The 13,297-nt window shown below is 59.0% G+C and overlaps 1 protein-coding gene across 2 annotated transcripts in view; it reads right to left on the bottom strand.

Moving 5' to 3' along the window:
* The window catches only part of CAPN5 (calpain 5), a 49,968-nt gene that overhangs the window by 24,243 nt on the left and 12,428 nt on the right, over window positions 1-13,297 (bottom strand). The window contains exons 2-3 of one of the 2 annotated variants that reach the window (XM_055320723.1): window positions 10,178-10,401; window positions 3,528-3,659 (exon numbers count right to left, since the gene is read on the bottom strand). In XM_055320723.1, coding sequence (XP_055176698.1) covers window positions 3,528-3,659; window positions 10,178-10,342 — 297 coding nt within the window. In that variant the 5' untranslated portion in view covers window positions 10,343-10,401. Of the gene's footprint in view, window positions 1-3,527; window positions 3,660-10,177; window positions 10,402-13,297 lie in introns of those variants that run through there. The other variant, XM_055320724.1, reaches the window with a different exon arrangement.

Raw genomic sequence — 13,297 nt, 5'->3', positions numbered from 1 at the left:
ACTTTGGGAAGACCCACTAAAGCCTGGCGTAGGAATGAATAGAGAAGAGCAGGTCCCAAACTTGCATATGTGATTGCAACACTGTACTGAAACGCAAAGCAAACGCCTCTTTAGCCCCAACTGGAAAAACAGTCTAGAAAGGTGTGCTAGAGCACACCGTAACACTGGTTGTTTCCAGCTAAAGAAAGCCTGACGTGACATAGTATCGTCCCCATCGTGGGTCCCCGGTGTCTGGAATGGTGCCACGCACAGCTGGTGCTCAGGGCTGGGGCAGAATGCACTGCTCTGTAGCTAACAGACAGGAACCATCTTAAATGAAACTGGTGACAGAGCATGAGACACCTAACTCTGGGAAATGACCAAGGGGTGGTGGAAGGGGAGGCGGGCAGGGGGACGGGGTGACTGGATGGCACGCACTGAGGGGGGCACTTGACGGGATGAGCACTGGGTGTTATGCTATATGTTGGCAAAGCGAACTCCAATTTTAAAAAAATAGTTAAAAAAAAAAAAAAAAGAGAAAGAGCCTGAGCCCTGCCACCGGGTGCCCCCCCAGGCCCAGCCACCCCCAACACTGCCTCTCAGACAGCCTGGCACTCACTTCCGCTCTGCTCCCCTCCTGTGCTCGGCCGGGGCGCCCAGGGCTCGGAGCAGGGATCTGCCTCGGCGGCAGGTGAGCGCACAGTGGCCCTCGGGTCTGGCTTGGGCCGGCCAGGCCTGATGGTGAATGCTCCACCTCACTGTCACGTCCTGATTTCTGGTCCACAAAACTCAGTCACCTGAAGTCCACGGTCCCGCCCTCAGAGAAGGCACAGTCAGGATGGGGAGACCCTAATGGCCTACCAGGGGTCCCACAGGAGGCAGGTGCCCACGCCAAGAGATGTCTGGTAGAACAGAGAAACAGGTGGGGAACACAGAGGTGGGGCGGGAGAGGGATTTGACACAAGTCTATTGCCACTAAATGCCACAGGCTTGCCCTCCCCGACCACAGGCTCCGTTCATCCTCCTACAGCTCTGGGGATCAGAAGTCAGGTCTACACCACGGCCAGGAGAAGGAACCCAACCTGCCCAGTGTCACACAACAAGGGGCCTGGGCCAGAATCAAACCTAGATCTGGCTGGTTTCAAATCCTATGCCCATCAACCCCAGGCTGCATCAAGAACTAGAGGGAAAGGGGTGGCTTCCTGGAGGAGGGGGTATGTGTGCCGAGGGCACCATGCACCAGTATCCTGAGGTTCAGCATCCCTGGAGTAAGGTCGGAGGTGGGTGGGCGGGGGCACAGCTCAGGCTGAGCACCCCTGCTCTGTGGAGAAAACAGGGCGGGGCAGGGGAGGCCCTGCAGGGCAACAGGCCCTAAGTGAGGGGTGACAACAAATAGGGCCCAGTCAGCAGGGACAGGAAGGGAGAGGAGGCACAGTAACAAGCTCCCCAGGGCATTCTACCTCCTTCTAGAACCCAGCAGCTCCGGGAGGCAGGGTGCAATTAGCCAAGAGTAACTTGCTCTGCTCAGGCCTCCTGGGGACCCAGGCTCCCGGAGATCAGCCTCCAGGCCCTTGAAACTTCCAGACCAGTCAGACCAGGTGCCCTGACATCCTGCAGGGACATCCTTGAGCCCAGGGACAAATAAACCCAGATCTGCCACTGCGTCAGCGACAGTCCTCCTGCCGGCGGGTCATGGACCCCTTCTTCCACTCACCAGATGGGGAGCTGCAGCAGGGCACTGCCTAAGGCCAGGCCTGGGACAGGACACTCAGCAGGCAGGGGCTCCTTCCCACAGATGACGGGAGAGCCCAACCCCAGGAGGGGACATGCTGGGCCAGGCTCTGGCCCCACTGAAGGCCCCAAGAGGCATAGGGTAGGAGGGCCAGGCCAGGGTGGCGCTACTGGCCAGGAGCTGGGCCCAACAATTTGGGGAGGTGCTCTGTCCTCGAAACTTTCTTAAACCTTCTCTGTGCCAGGATCCTGCTGGGCTCAGTGGGAAGACAGAGTTGGGCCAGCTTTGCCCAAGGGGAGCTCACCTCACAAAGAGAGACCACAGGTAAATGGGGGAAGGGTGGGAAGGACAGGGCCAGCTCCACAGGATTCCTGTGTGCCACTGTCTGCCCCAGACAGAGCCCCGACTTAGCTGGGGATGGGAACAAAGACAGGGGGACCTTGTTTTGGGCTCAGAGAAGGGGGCTGAAGCCTGGAGACAGGGGGGCGAGGACACCCCCACATCCAGAGAATAGCACTGGCCCCACCCCTCCCTGGCCCTCGAAGCCCATGAATGAAATGATCCCATGTGCGGCTCTCTGAGGCCCTTCCAGCCTGGACAGCCTACAACCACCCCCGTCTACAGGCCACAGCAGTGATCTTTGCTGAGGGCCCTCCAGCACCTACGTCCCCACAGGACCATCAGCAGCCAGACCCCAGGGATACTCACCCTGGGGTGGCTTTGAAAGGTCACACCCCTGCTCAGAAGACCGGAGAGTAGGGCACCTAGCACAGTTCCAGCCTCGGCTAAGGGCACAGCTCCCTCTGATGGCTAAGGGATGCTTCCTGCTTGCCTGGGAATACTCATTATGTTCTATGAATATTAATTATCATTAACCGGTAATGCAGCCACCATTCACTGAGCTCTGCATTGCACAAGGCCCTTCGAGAATAGTGTCTTGTTTTACCCTAACAAAATCCCTGAGAGGGAGCTACCCTCCTACCCCGGTTTTTCAGATGGGTAACCAGAGCGAATTATAAAAGCTACCAAATAGTGAGGCAGAGCCTTCAACCTAAGCCATGAGGCTGAGATGCCCAGAGTCTGTAGACCCTGCCGCTAGCTCGTCACGGGAAGAGCAGGGGACAATGACTGGTATCTGCCAGCACAGGAACCCAGCAGTCCTGACAGATGACTCTTTGGAGACCAGCAGGCCGGCCTCTCCTCCAACCTCCCCGCCTCCCCAGGAGGGGAGCTCTGTGTGGGATTAAAGGGCTGCACCACGGGTGTCGCCACAGGAGGGCGGAGTGTTGCGACCAGAACCAGTTCTTTCCAACCTAAAGCCTTGGCGCTGGTCCAGAACATTAGCCCTGGGAACCCCCAATCATGAAACAAAACAAAACCGGCTGGGCCACTTCCGCTGAACAAGTGATAAAACTGAGGCCAAGCTAAGGACAAGGCCTGGCTAAGTCTATACAGCAAGTACTGCCAGGTCTCCTGAGCCCCAATTAATGGTGTCTTCACACTGCATGGTTCAGGCAGCTTCCACATGTCACAGGTACCTCTTCTGCCAAGTGGCTCCAGGGATACTGTGTGTCCCCAGTATTCAGGAGGGGACACATCAGAATCCCCTTGGGAGCTATGCACATGCCCAGCACCCAGCCCTGGAGATGCTAAACTGGCAGCTCAGGGAGGGGAGCAATTCTGCTGCCCAGCCAGTGCGGGGAGCCCTTGTGTCGCCCCCCCCCACCCCTGCACAGGTGTTCATAAAGCCATATCTGCAAGTTCAGGCTGCACCCTCCAGCCCCCGGCCAGCAGCGAGGGTCCCACCGGGACTCACCTTTTGCCACAGTGACTCCCGGGAGGCGAGCGAAGAGCAGGCCGCCACGAACCAACAGTTGCCCACTTGGCCCTGGTGCAGGTCATGGGAGCTAATGCCATCCACAAAGAGGCGGGGGTCCTCACATATGTCCTGCGGAGAAGCCGAGAGGAACCTCACTGTCAGCGTGCAGATTCTCCCCCTGCAGGCTGCCCACCTCCCATGAGGCCAGTCGGTTTCTCCAAACCCAGCTCCCTGCCAGGTGCTGCCTGCCAGAGGGCCCCGCTCCCTTCCCCTGAAGAGTCATTCTGCCACAGTTTCCATGATGAACAGATGCTATGGAAGGGCTTGGGGGACTGGCCCCGGGCCACCCCCTTCCTCCTGCCCTCTGTGGTATTCCCCAACCAGCAAAAGGTCAGTGCCCATCAACCTCCAGCAGCAGTAGCAGCCCCGCAGTGCCCACACCAGCCCCCTTCAGGGGTCCCCAGTCACAAGGGGTAGGGGGCAGGGAGGAAAGAAAGAACAGTCACAGGTGATGAATGAGTGGCAAAGGCAGGGGAGAAGCAGGGAGCTGACCATGCTGGGCCCTGAGGAGGCACATCCTCAGGCTGTCTCATTGGACCCTCGACCCACTTGAGGTGTGTGGGGTTGTTGTTCCATTTTACAGATAAGCCATGAAGGTTCAGAGAAGGGCAGTGACTCATGAGGGGCACACAGCAAGCAAGGCTGAGCAGAGCTCCCAGAGTGCCTCTTGTGTGGCCCATGGGGACAGTGGGGATAGGACTGGGCATAAGGGAAGCTCCTTTCCTCCTTTCTAGTCCGGGCTTCTGCCGGAGGTGTGCATGTGTCCACCCATGTCCCGAAGCATCTACATCCACAGAGCTGAGAGGGAGGCTGCACCCCGAGGTGGAAGGTGGTAAGCACTGAGACAGGCCTTCCAGGTGCCATGAGCCATCCTCACCAGGATCCTGACAGGTGGGCACTGTGCCCACTGTACAGAGGAGCAAACTGAGGCCCAGAGAGGCTGAGCAACCCACCTCCCACACAGCTGGGTCTGCCTCCCCATCAGCTGGTCCCACCACAAAGAGCTCCTGAGGTCCTACCCCAGGCAACCAAGTAGAAGGTAGTAGAGTCAGGAAGATGGAATTTGAATTAGTCCCATTTCCCATTTATGGGCTGTACAACTTCAGGCCAATGGCTCAACCCCTCTCAGCCTCCCCGTCCCTACCTGTGCCAGGGAGGCAGGTCATTATCCCTGCAGGGCTGTGTAAGGACTCAGATTATGGAAGCAGGGCACTCAGCAGGGAAACCATGGCAAAGGGCTGTGGGCTCTCACTAAGGCGTCTGGGACTCCTGTTGCCACCTGTGCCTGGGAAAACCAGTGTTGGAGGGGGCCAGACCGAAGGCCATCGCTCCCGGGAGGGCATGAATGGCTCCAGATGGGACTTGGGTGTGGCCCAGAGCCAAGCCACAAGGTGGCTTCCCGTAGCCGTAGCTGACTGTGGCGTGCCCCAGGTCTGAGTAATATGGCCCCAGGTCACAGGAACCCAGCGAGGCTGGAGACACTGAGAGGCCTTCGCGCTATCAGGAAGTAGGAAGGGAAGAAGCCGGCCTCCCTCCCTCCCGCCCTCCTTATCTTCTCTCCCAGGCCCTGGCCCACACGCAGACCAGCACCCAGACCAGCACTGGAGCCAAAGAGAACCATGACTTGACATCTGCCTCCCTAGAAGGACAGGCAGGGCGGGAGTGGAGGGGCGCTGTGTATCTGGAGAACCCCAGCTGCACCCCCACCATGGGAGGAGAGGCAGCCACCACCAGGGCCCGCAGAGGTGACCCCCTAGTACCCCACCCCTTCAGATCTTCCCAGCCAAGGTGCTGGAGACCCATGAAGGTCCACTGGTCCACAGAGGAGGATGCTGAGGCCCAGGAGGAGGCAGTGACACCCAAGGTCACATGGTCAATAGGATAGAACCCGGGTCTGCCGGGCTCCCTGACTACGGCTCTCCTCCTCCCTGCCGAGCAGGCCCTCTCAGGGCAGACCTATGGGGCAGGTCCGACCATTCCAGCCTGGCCCTGCCACGTAGAACAGGACACCAGCACCAGACACTTCTCTGGCCCCCAAAGAGAAACTGAGCTTAGGAGTCAGGAGTCCCAGGGTCCAGACTTGGCACTGCCCCATGGGGATGCAGGTGCCTCCAGCCAGAGACTGAGCAGAGAGGAGGTGGCAGTCTGGGGCGTATTGCCACTGCCAGCAGAGACAATGTCTGCCAGCACTGAGGTTGGTGGGACCTGGGCCTACCCCAGAGTCCAGCAGCCACCCAGGGACACCCTGAATGGAACAGTCACAAGAACAGCTCATAGAGTGGGCACGTGCTGTGTGCCCAGCTCTGTGCAAAACCACCCTGGGAGGTGGGTACTGTTGGCCTCCTCACTTTACAGATGAGGAAAGGCATACAGAGGTTAAGGCACAGAGAGGTTAAGACATTTGCCCAGGGCCACAGAGGAAGAGGTGAAGTGAGATTCAAATTCAGGCAGTCAGCCCCACAGCATCCAGGTGGGCCAGGACTTGTAAGTGATGAAGTCACCCTTCTTTCCTCCAACCCCCCTGCACCTGTCCTCAGCCCAGCTTAGGGGTGTTCGCTACACAGCAACAAGACTGAGGAGTCAGGGGCAGCCCAGACCCTCACCTACCATTAGGGCCAGGATCTCAAGACCTGCGTTTGTCCTTCCATCATCATCTTTCCTGGGCTATCGAGTAGGCACAGAGCACAGAGCTAATCAGGGAAGTTCCCAGCCTGAGGGCACAGCCCTTGAGGAGGAAGAGCCTGACTGTGATCCTCCATGTGAGCACAGCTATGACAGCAGGAAGCCAGGGAGAGATCAGAGGGGGCTGCCTGGAGGTAATGACGCCAACAGAGCAGGCCTGGAGAGAGCCGGTGGGGAGGGAGGTCTCCAGAAAGAATGGGGACGCCAAATTTCACCTGAAGAGGGATCCAGCCACAGTACTGAGACACATGCCACCTCTGACTCCCCTGGGCTCCTGGCCACCTGTGATCCCTTCCACCTCTGTCCACATTACGGTCACCCCCGTCACAGGGCCCAGGCCCGACTCTGCCCACTACCAGTGTTGGGAGCAGGACTTGGCAGGTTCTGTGAGGCTGTGGGCTGGACCCCTGGGAGCAAGGGAGGGCCAAGTGGCATGCAGGATTGGGCCGGACAAGTATCTATCTGCTGTGAGCCCTGGACCAAGCCCCACCCCAGGGCTGGGAGGTGACAGCTCTTCTGCTCCACGTACCTCTCTCTGGGGCACGGCCTTCTACACCTGCTATCACCTCTCACCCCTCAGTCCCTCAGCCCGTCAGACCAGCTCCACCAGACACAGGACATAGCCCAGAACTATCTCCCTCCGGAGCACAACAAGAATTTCAGGTTTGCAGGCCCAGTGTACAAACAGGCATGCAGCAGGACAGTGGATCCAGGGCACCGTCTGCCCTCCTCTCCCATCCTGCTTGTCCGTCACCTCCCTCCTGGAATCTAAGACCACGGCAGGAATCGACCACCCACTGGCAAAAGGCCCAGAAAGAAGGCAATCCCTTTGCCAGAGACAGGAAAAAAGGGCAGGTTCTTGGGACTAATGGCCACCCCGTGCTCCCTGTCTCGTCCCGCAGCAATCCCGGCCTGCAAGGCGACCTGAGCATGTGCCCAGAAGGGAACCCCCTGCTGGAGGGCAGTGGGTACCCTGTCCCCACAGAGATGCAAAGGGGTCCCTGCCAAGGCCTGGGCTTGAGAGAGGAGGAAGCCCCTCATGTATCCACACTGTCAGGAGTCCCTGAGTCATGCTGACAACCTCCTTCTCTTATCTCTCAGGCCAGCAGGCATTTACCAAACTGGAAAAACAGAAAAACAAAGAACCCAGAGGAAGGAGGAGGGTGTGGGCCTAGGGCAGGTGCCGTGCCCTGGGTGGGGAAGGAGGTGGACGAGGCCTGGCCCCACCCACAGTCCACAAGAGATGAATCTCTCCAGGCAGGGCCAGCTCCAGGTCCCCACCACAGGGCTCACAGGGAGTGGGTGGGCAAGAGAGTGAGCCGGTCTGTCATCTGCCTCCCATAGGTGACGCCACAGACACCTCAAGTCATTTCAACCTCCAGAAACGATGGTCAGCAAGAGCTAGCCTCCCCATTCACCGATGAAGCCACTGAGGCCAGGGGGCTGCAGCTTGTTCCAGGTCACGCCTCCGCAGACCCTCCTGTGAGGTAGGGGCGAGTCCATCTGGCTCAAAACCAGCCTTGTCATTCCATTTTGGGAGAAAGCCAAAGGGAGGCCAGCAGGGAGAGAGGCCCAGGAGGAGAGCCTCAAGAACAGAGAGGCCACGATACTGACCAATTTGATGAGAGGGGCTGAAGTTGGGATGGAAATGAAGGTGGCCTTCTCGAGGGCATGACAGGAAAGAGCTTTTTGCTCTATTTATAAACAGGCAGGTCACAGGCCCCAGGAAGGACTCCATAGAAACGCAGCTGCCTCAGGACAAAGTTCCATTTCACTGGCCAAGGACCAAGCAGCTGGGAGTTAATGGTCACCTGCTGGGCTGGCCTCGCCCCACCCACCTGAGGCAAACTGGGCTGACTTCCTGCTCCACCAGCTGCCCCCCACACCCAGAACCCTCCCATCCTGACAGCGGAGTGAGGGCCCGTCCTGTACACGAGCCCCATACCACCCAGCAAGCACTGCGTCCACATCCACCCACCATCACACCCTGCTCTGCACTGTCACCTCCTTACCCCACCCCACCATGTGGCCTGGCTTTGAACTGCCTCCCGAACCCAGAACTGACCCCTCTCTGCCACCCCTGGGCTGCAATCAGACATCTCCCTGTCAATACCAATCACCACAAGCTGTCTGTCACCCGCCTTCACATGCAGGGCAGGGGCAGCTCTGCTCTTCCTCTTCCAGGGTCCAGAAAGCACCAGACACCACAACCCAGTGAGGAAGGCCGTGAGGGAGGGGGCAACATGGCAGGACTCTCGAATTGGCAAGGAAAGAAAGGGGCCCAGAGAGGGCAGGTGACTCCACCAGGATCACACAGCAGGGAGATACTGAGTCCAGGCAGGGGGGTGTTTCCTCCTCTCACCACACAAAACCCAACCTTCCCCAGCCATGCCTCGCCAGCCTCCTTCCAGAGCCACAGATCTAAAAGGGTGCTGGCAAGAGGGCAGGACAAGGGCAGCAAGGGGGTGGAGTGAGCAGGAGGCAGAGAGCTCGAGTGTCTCCCCCACCACGCACACACCCAAGGCCTCACAAAGGCCCTTTGAGGCTGGCCTCCTTCCCCACCCGCCAGACAAAGGAGACAGAGGAAGGCGTGGGGGCAGGGGGCCTGAGAGGCAGGAATCTATCTGGTGGCCAGGCCAGGAGGCTCCTGGGAGTTCCGGAGAATTGAGCTGTCGGGCAGAGGGCCAGGGCAGGCAGGACTCCGGGGTCCCGGCCTGGCTCAGTTACCGGCTCCCTCGGCCATCGGGGCCTGCGCCTTCCCCTCCTTGGCCTCAGCTTCTCTGCCTCTCAAGTACCTCGGTCCAAGGAAATACACAGGACTGAGTTGGAAGGGACTAGGATCATGGCCTAGGAGAGGAACAAGAAAACTGAATCCCAAATGTCTAGGAAGCTGCAGGGAACTCCACAAAACACAAATCTGCCCATCACACCCTGCCGATAGCCTCATGCCCCCTGCCCTGGGGCTCCCACTGCCCCAGGTACACAAGCCCCACCAACCCCAGGACCCAGGCTCCCTCACTCCCTATGCTCCCTCCAGGTCCCAAAGTCTCCTGCCTTTTCCACACAGTGCCTCCTCCCCCTTCGACCCTGAGATGCCTCCTCTGACTATTGGGTGGCAGGGCACAGCACAGTGCCCAGCACCAGCATCCCTCCTGTGTGATCAACTCAGCACCAGCAGCACCCGGTCACCCAGGTCCTGGCGGCACCCACTCTCACACTTGGGAATTGGGGTTAAAGAAGATGGAATCATATCACGAGGCTGAACAACTCTGTTTAACACAGTCTAGCCTTGGCAACCAAGGCCGAGATTGTGGGGCCAAGGGGGCGGGGGTGGGGGGGAAGCAGCCAGAGAAATGTCATGGAGTCACCATTCTCAAGAGTAATGGTGACACTGCCTGTACTGGGTGCCAGGCGTGCTGCCAGCCTTGTTCACATGCCATCTCTTTTAATGCTCCCAACAACCCTATAAGGCACTATTATTTATTACTACTATTATTATTATCGATTAACTATCATAAATACTTTTCATTTGCAGCAAATGACTATTTCAAAACCATTATGATAACGTGTAAGCAAACTGCTTATGCTTAAATGTCACTCTACATTTCAGTACAGTAAAACATTTGCCTCGTTTTTAGCCCAAAACCACTCAGGGAGAAGGGTGGCAGGGCAGAGGGCCCCATTTTCCCCATGAGGAAGTTGAGGCCCAGGCAGAGGGCAAGATCCTGGCCGGGCAGGGGTGGCCACAGGATGAGGGCCCCTTCTCTGGCTCCCTATCCAGGGGGACCCCCCCACCCCCGAGCAGCCGCCCAGGGCCTCAGGATGACCAGCCACCGCCCTGTCCCCTGCAAACTGAGTGGGTCTGGACCTGCTCGCCTCAGCTCCCCTTGTGACCCGACACTGACCTTGGGCCGCTTCCACCTGACAGTGGGCCCCGGGGTGCCCTGATAGTACAGCGAGTCATCGGTGGCCGGGAAGTTGGGATCCTCGAAGAGCACCTTCCGGCGCAGACAGGCCCGCTTCAGGGCGGAGTAGTTCTGGTCTTCGTAGGCCTTCACACACGAGAACATGGTGGCGGCTGCCCCCGCAGGGGAGAGCTAGGCGGGGACGCAGGTGGCTCCTGGGGCACCTGGGGGCACAGGAAGGTGAGAAGATCATCACTTAACTGCGGCCTACTGAGCCAGGTGACCCATGGGTGCCCCTGCCCGGCAGCCCTGTGAAGTGGCCACCCTCACCCTGCCCCAGGCCAGGAATTGAGGCTCAGAGGCGCAGCTGCTCCATGCACGGCAAGGACGGGAACCAACTGACCTGACTTTGCACCCCGAACTCTCTCATTTCTGATGCTCGGAGGCGATGCCAGCCCGCAGGCCAAGAGGCCAAGGGCTCAACCACAAGGCGCTCAGGGCTGCCTGGCTGCACCCGCCCACCCCATCCTTCATCACCAGCCTTCCCTAGACCCCCTAGCACGAGGTCAGACTCGCAGCCCACTCAGCAGCTCCCTGGCTGGTGCCACGCGCGTCCAAGCTTCTTTCCTCCACACTCTCCCCACTTAATCGGAAAGCACATTTCAGCCCCGTGTGGAGGGCGCCCCCCTTTGGCCATCGTTCACATTCATTCCAAGCCTCACCCCCAAGCACCGCCTGCTTCACTGTTTCCGGAATAAACATTTCCTCACGGCTCCTTAATCCTAGTGACCTAACCTCCCCCGAGCCCCGCCCCCCCATCCCTCACTCGGTGGCCTCCCCATCTCTCAGGGCAACAGACTCTCCCTGAGGGCTTCCCAGACCTCACGGAGTTTCACTCCTGAACACTCTCATCTCCCATCCCTGACCCCTCTCTCCCTCCCTTCTGCTCGCCTTCCCTGCCCAGATGACCCCATCTCCCCGATGACGCCATCTCCCCCTATTCAGCCTGGACCTCTTTTCTGGGCCCCTGACCCGCCCACCCCTGTGAGGGTCCCAGTGCCAAAGTGAACTCCTCCTCTCCCTCCACGCCTCCCTTGGATTCCTGTCCCAGGAAGCGGGGCTGTAAAGCACCCATCAGATCAGAAGCCCCAGAGAGCAGGGTCCACTTGGTTCGTCCCTAGAGAGCATGCAGCCCGACAGAGCCCAACACGGAAGGAGCGGCCCCCCTCTGCAGCGCCCCCCTTGTGCTTGTAGCCCTGGCTAACCAAACACAGGGACTCAGGCTGGGCCAGGCTGGACCTGGACCTAGAGGGCCTGGAAGGCCTTGGGAGGAAGGGATGGGTGGGGAGCAGCAGCTGGCAGGGCCTGACACAGGAGACGCCCTGACTCATGCTCAGATGGCCATGCATCTGGACCCACGGCCGCTGTATCTGAGACCCCATCTGGGTGCTGGCAGAGTTCCACACCCGCTGGGTCAGCTCACCCTGGGGCCTGCCCACCAGGCCACAGGCCCAGACTTCTCAGCCCACCTGAGGGACCCCAAAGCAAGGTAGGCCAGCTTCTGGGGCGAACACAAGTCCGAGAGCAAGACTGATGTGGGTGCCAGTCCCAAATGCACCTCTCACCTGCTGTGTGGCCCTGAACAAGTGACTCACCCATTTCCTTGAGTCCCCATTTTCTCAGCTCCACAATGGGAACGCTGTTGCTTTAATAACTGGAAGGCGCCGTTATAATGAACCAAAGGTTGAGAAGACTGCTTAGCAGGCCAGAGGGAGCGGAAGGAGAAGAGGAGACAGGCCACCTCTCATTACCAAGAGAGAAGCTCCATCCCTCCGGCGCCTGCCGTGTGCAAAGCAGCCGGCAAGAAGTTTGTGTGCAGGATTTGCAAAAGGCCCTGGGTAAGTCTTTCATTGTTTCCATTTTTTGGAAGAGAAAACTGAAGCTCAGTGAAGGGAGGCTTGTCCACGTCCCGTGGCAGAGTCTAGGATTGAACACACATCCTTTGGTGCCTCCACCTTGGCCCGGTGACCCTGTGGCTAATGCCACACACCCTGACTGGTCCAGATTCATGGGAAGGAAAAGATGAGGGATTCAACAGGAAGTGAGAAGCAGGGAGGGAAGGAGGTGAGGAAGGTGATGAGTGTGGAATCCACATGGGCAGCAGGAAGAGCAGGGAGGACTCACGGTCTCTGCCTGCCCAGGACACACAGTCATTTCACCTTCTGCCCCACCTCCACATTGGGCCTGCTCTGCTGCTGTGTGACCTCAGCCCAACCGCTTAACCCCTCTGGCCATCTCCCTCTGTCAGGAAGGCCCAGAACCCTGCCCCTCTCCCCGATCCTTCCAGTCTTTGGAGGCCTGATCGAAAGAGAAGAGGAGAGCCTGGAAAGCCAGCCCCGGGCTTCTGGCACACAGCCCCCCAGGGAGATTCATTAGCATCACAGTTTCCGGGAGGGCCTGCTCAGGAAGCAATTAAAGCTGTAGGAATTATATCAAAGAAGCTGAATGCAGGATCCCAGAAATCAGCTCTAGCAATTCCCTGTCCAGAGCGCAGGGGGCCCAGGGAGGGGCAGCACGCTGGCCGAGGTTGTACACCCAGACCAGGGGAGAAGAAGGGTTCTCTCTCGCAGCCCTCCCAGCCACACCCCGTGAACGCTCCAGAGGCTCTGCTCTCAGGACGACAGAAGGGACGTGGGGACAGAGACAGGAAAGCATGGCTGGACCTAGGGCTGGCTGAAGGTCTGCCCCAGCTTGGCCACCTCTCCAGCTGCACCCCTGCCAGCAAGGCTGCCCCTGGCCTACTGAGGCCAGGCTCTTCCAGCCCGGACCTTTGCACACACTGCACCTCTGCACTGCCCTCTCACTTCCCAGGGCCCCAGGGTCACCTCCCACTCCACCCACTGGGGTCACAGAGCCAAGAGCCTCTGAGCTTTGCCCTCTCCCAGTAGCTGCAGGCATCACCACTTAAGGCTGTGGTTAAACCAGGAGTCAGGAGCCCAGCTTCCAAACCCGGGGGCTCTTCTCTCTGGGCCTGAGCTTGGAGCACCGTGCTTGGCGCTTCCTGTTTCTGAACGTCTTCAGGGTGCACTGCAAGTGAACGGGTATTGACAGGAAAGTCTG

The sequence above is a fragment of the Nyctereutes procyonoides genome, unplaced genomic scaffold, assembly GCF_905146905.1.
Source record: "Nyctereutes procyonoides isolate TBG_1078 unplaced genomic scaffold, NYPRO_anot_genome, whole genome shotgun sequence".
NCBI classification, from domain to species: Eukaryota; Metazoa; Chordata; class Mammalia; order Carnivora; family Canidae; genus Nyctereutes; species Nyctereutes procyonoides.
The sequence above is the reverse complement of the archived record's forward strand: the minus strand, read 5'-3'. Positions and strand labels throughout refer to the sequence as shown.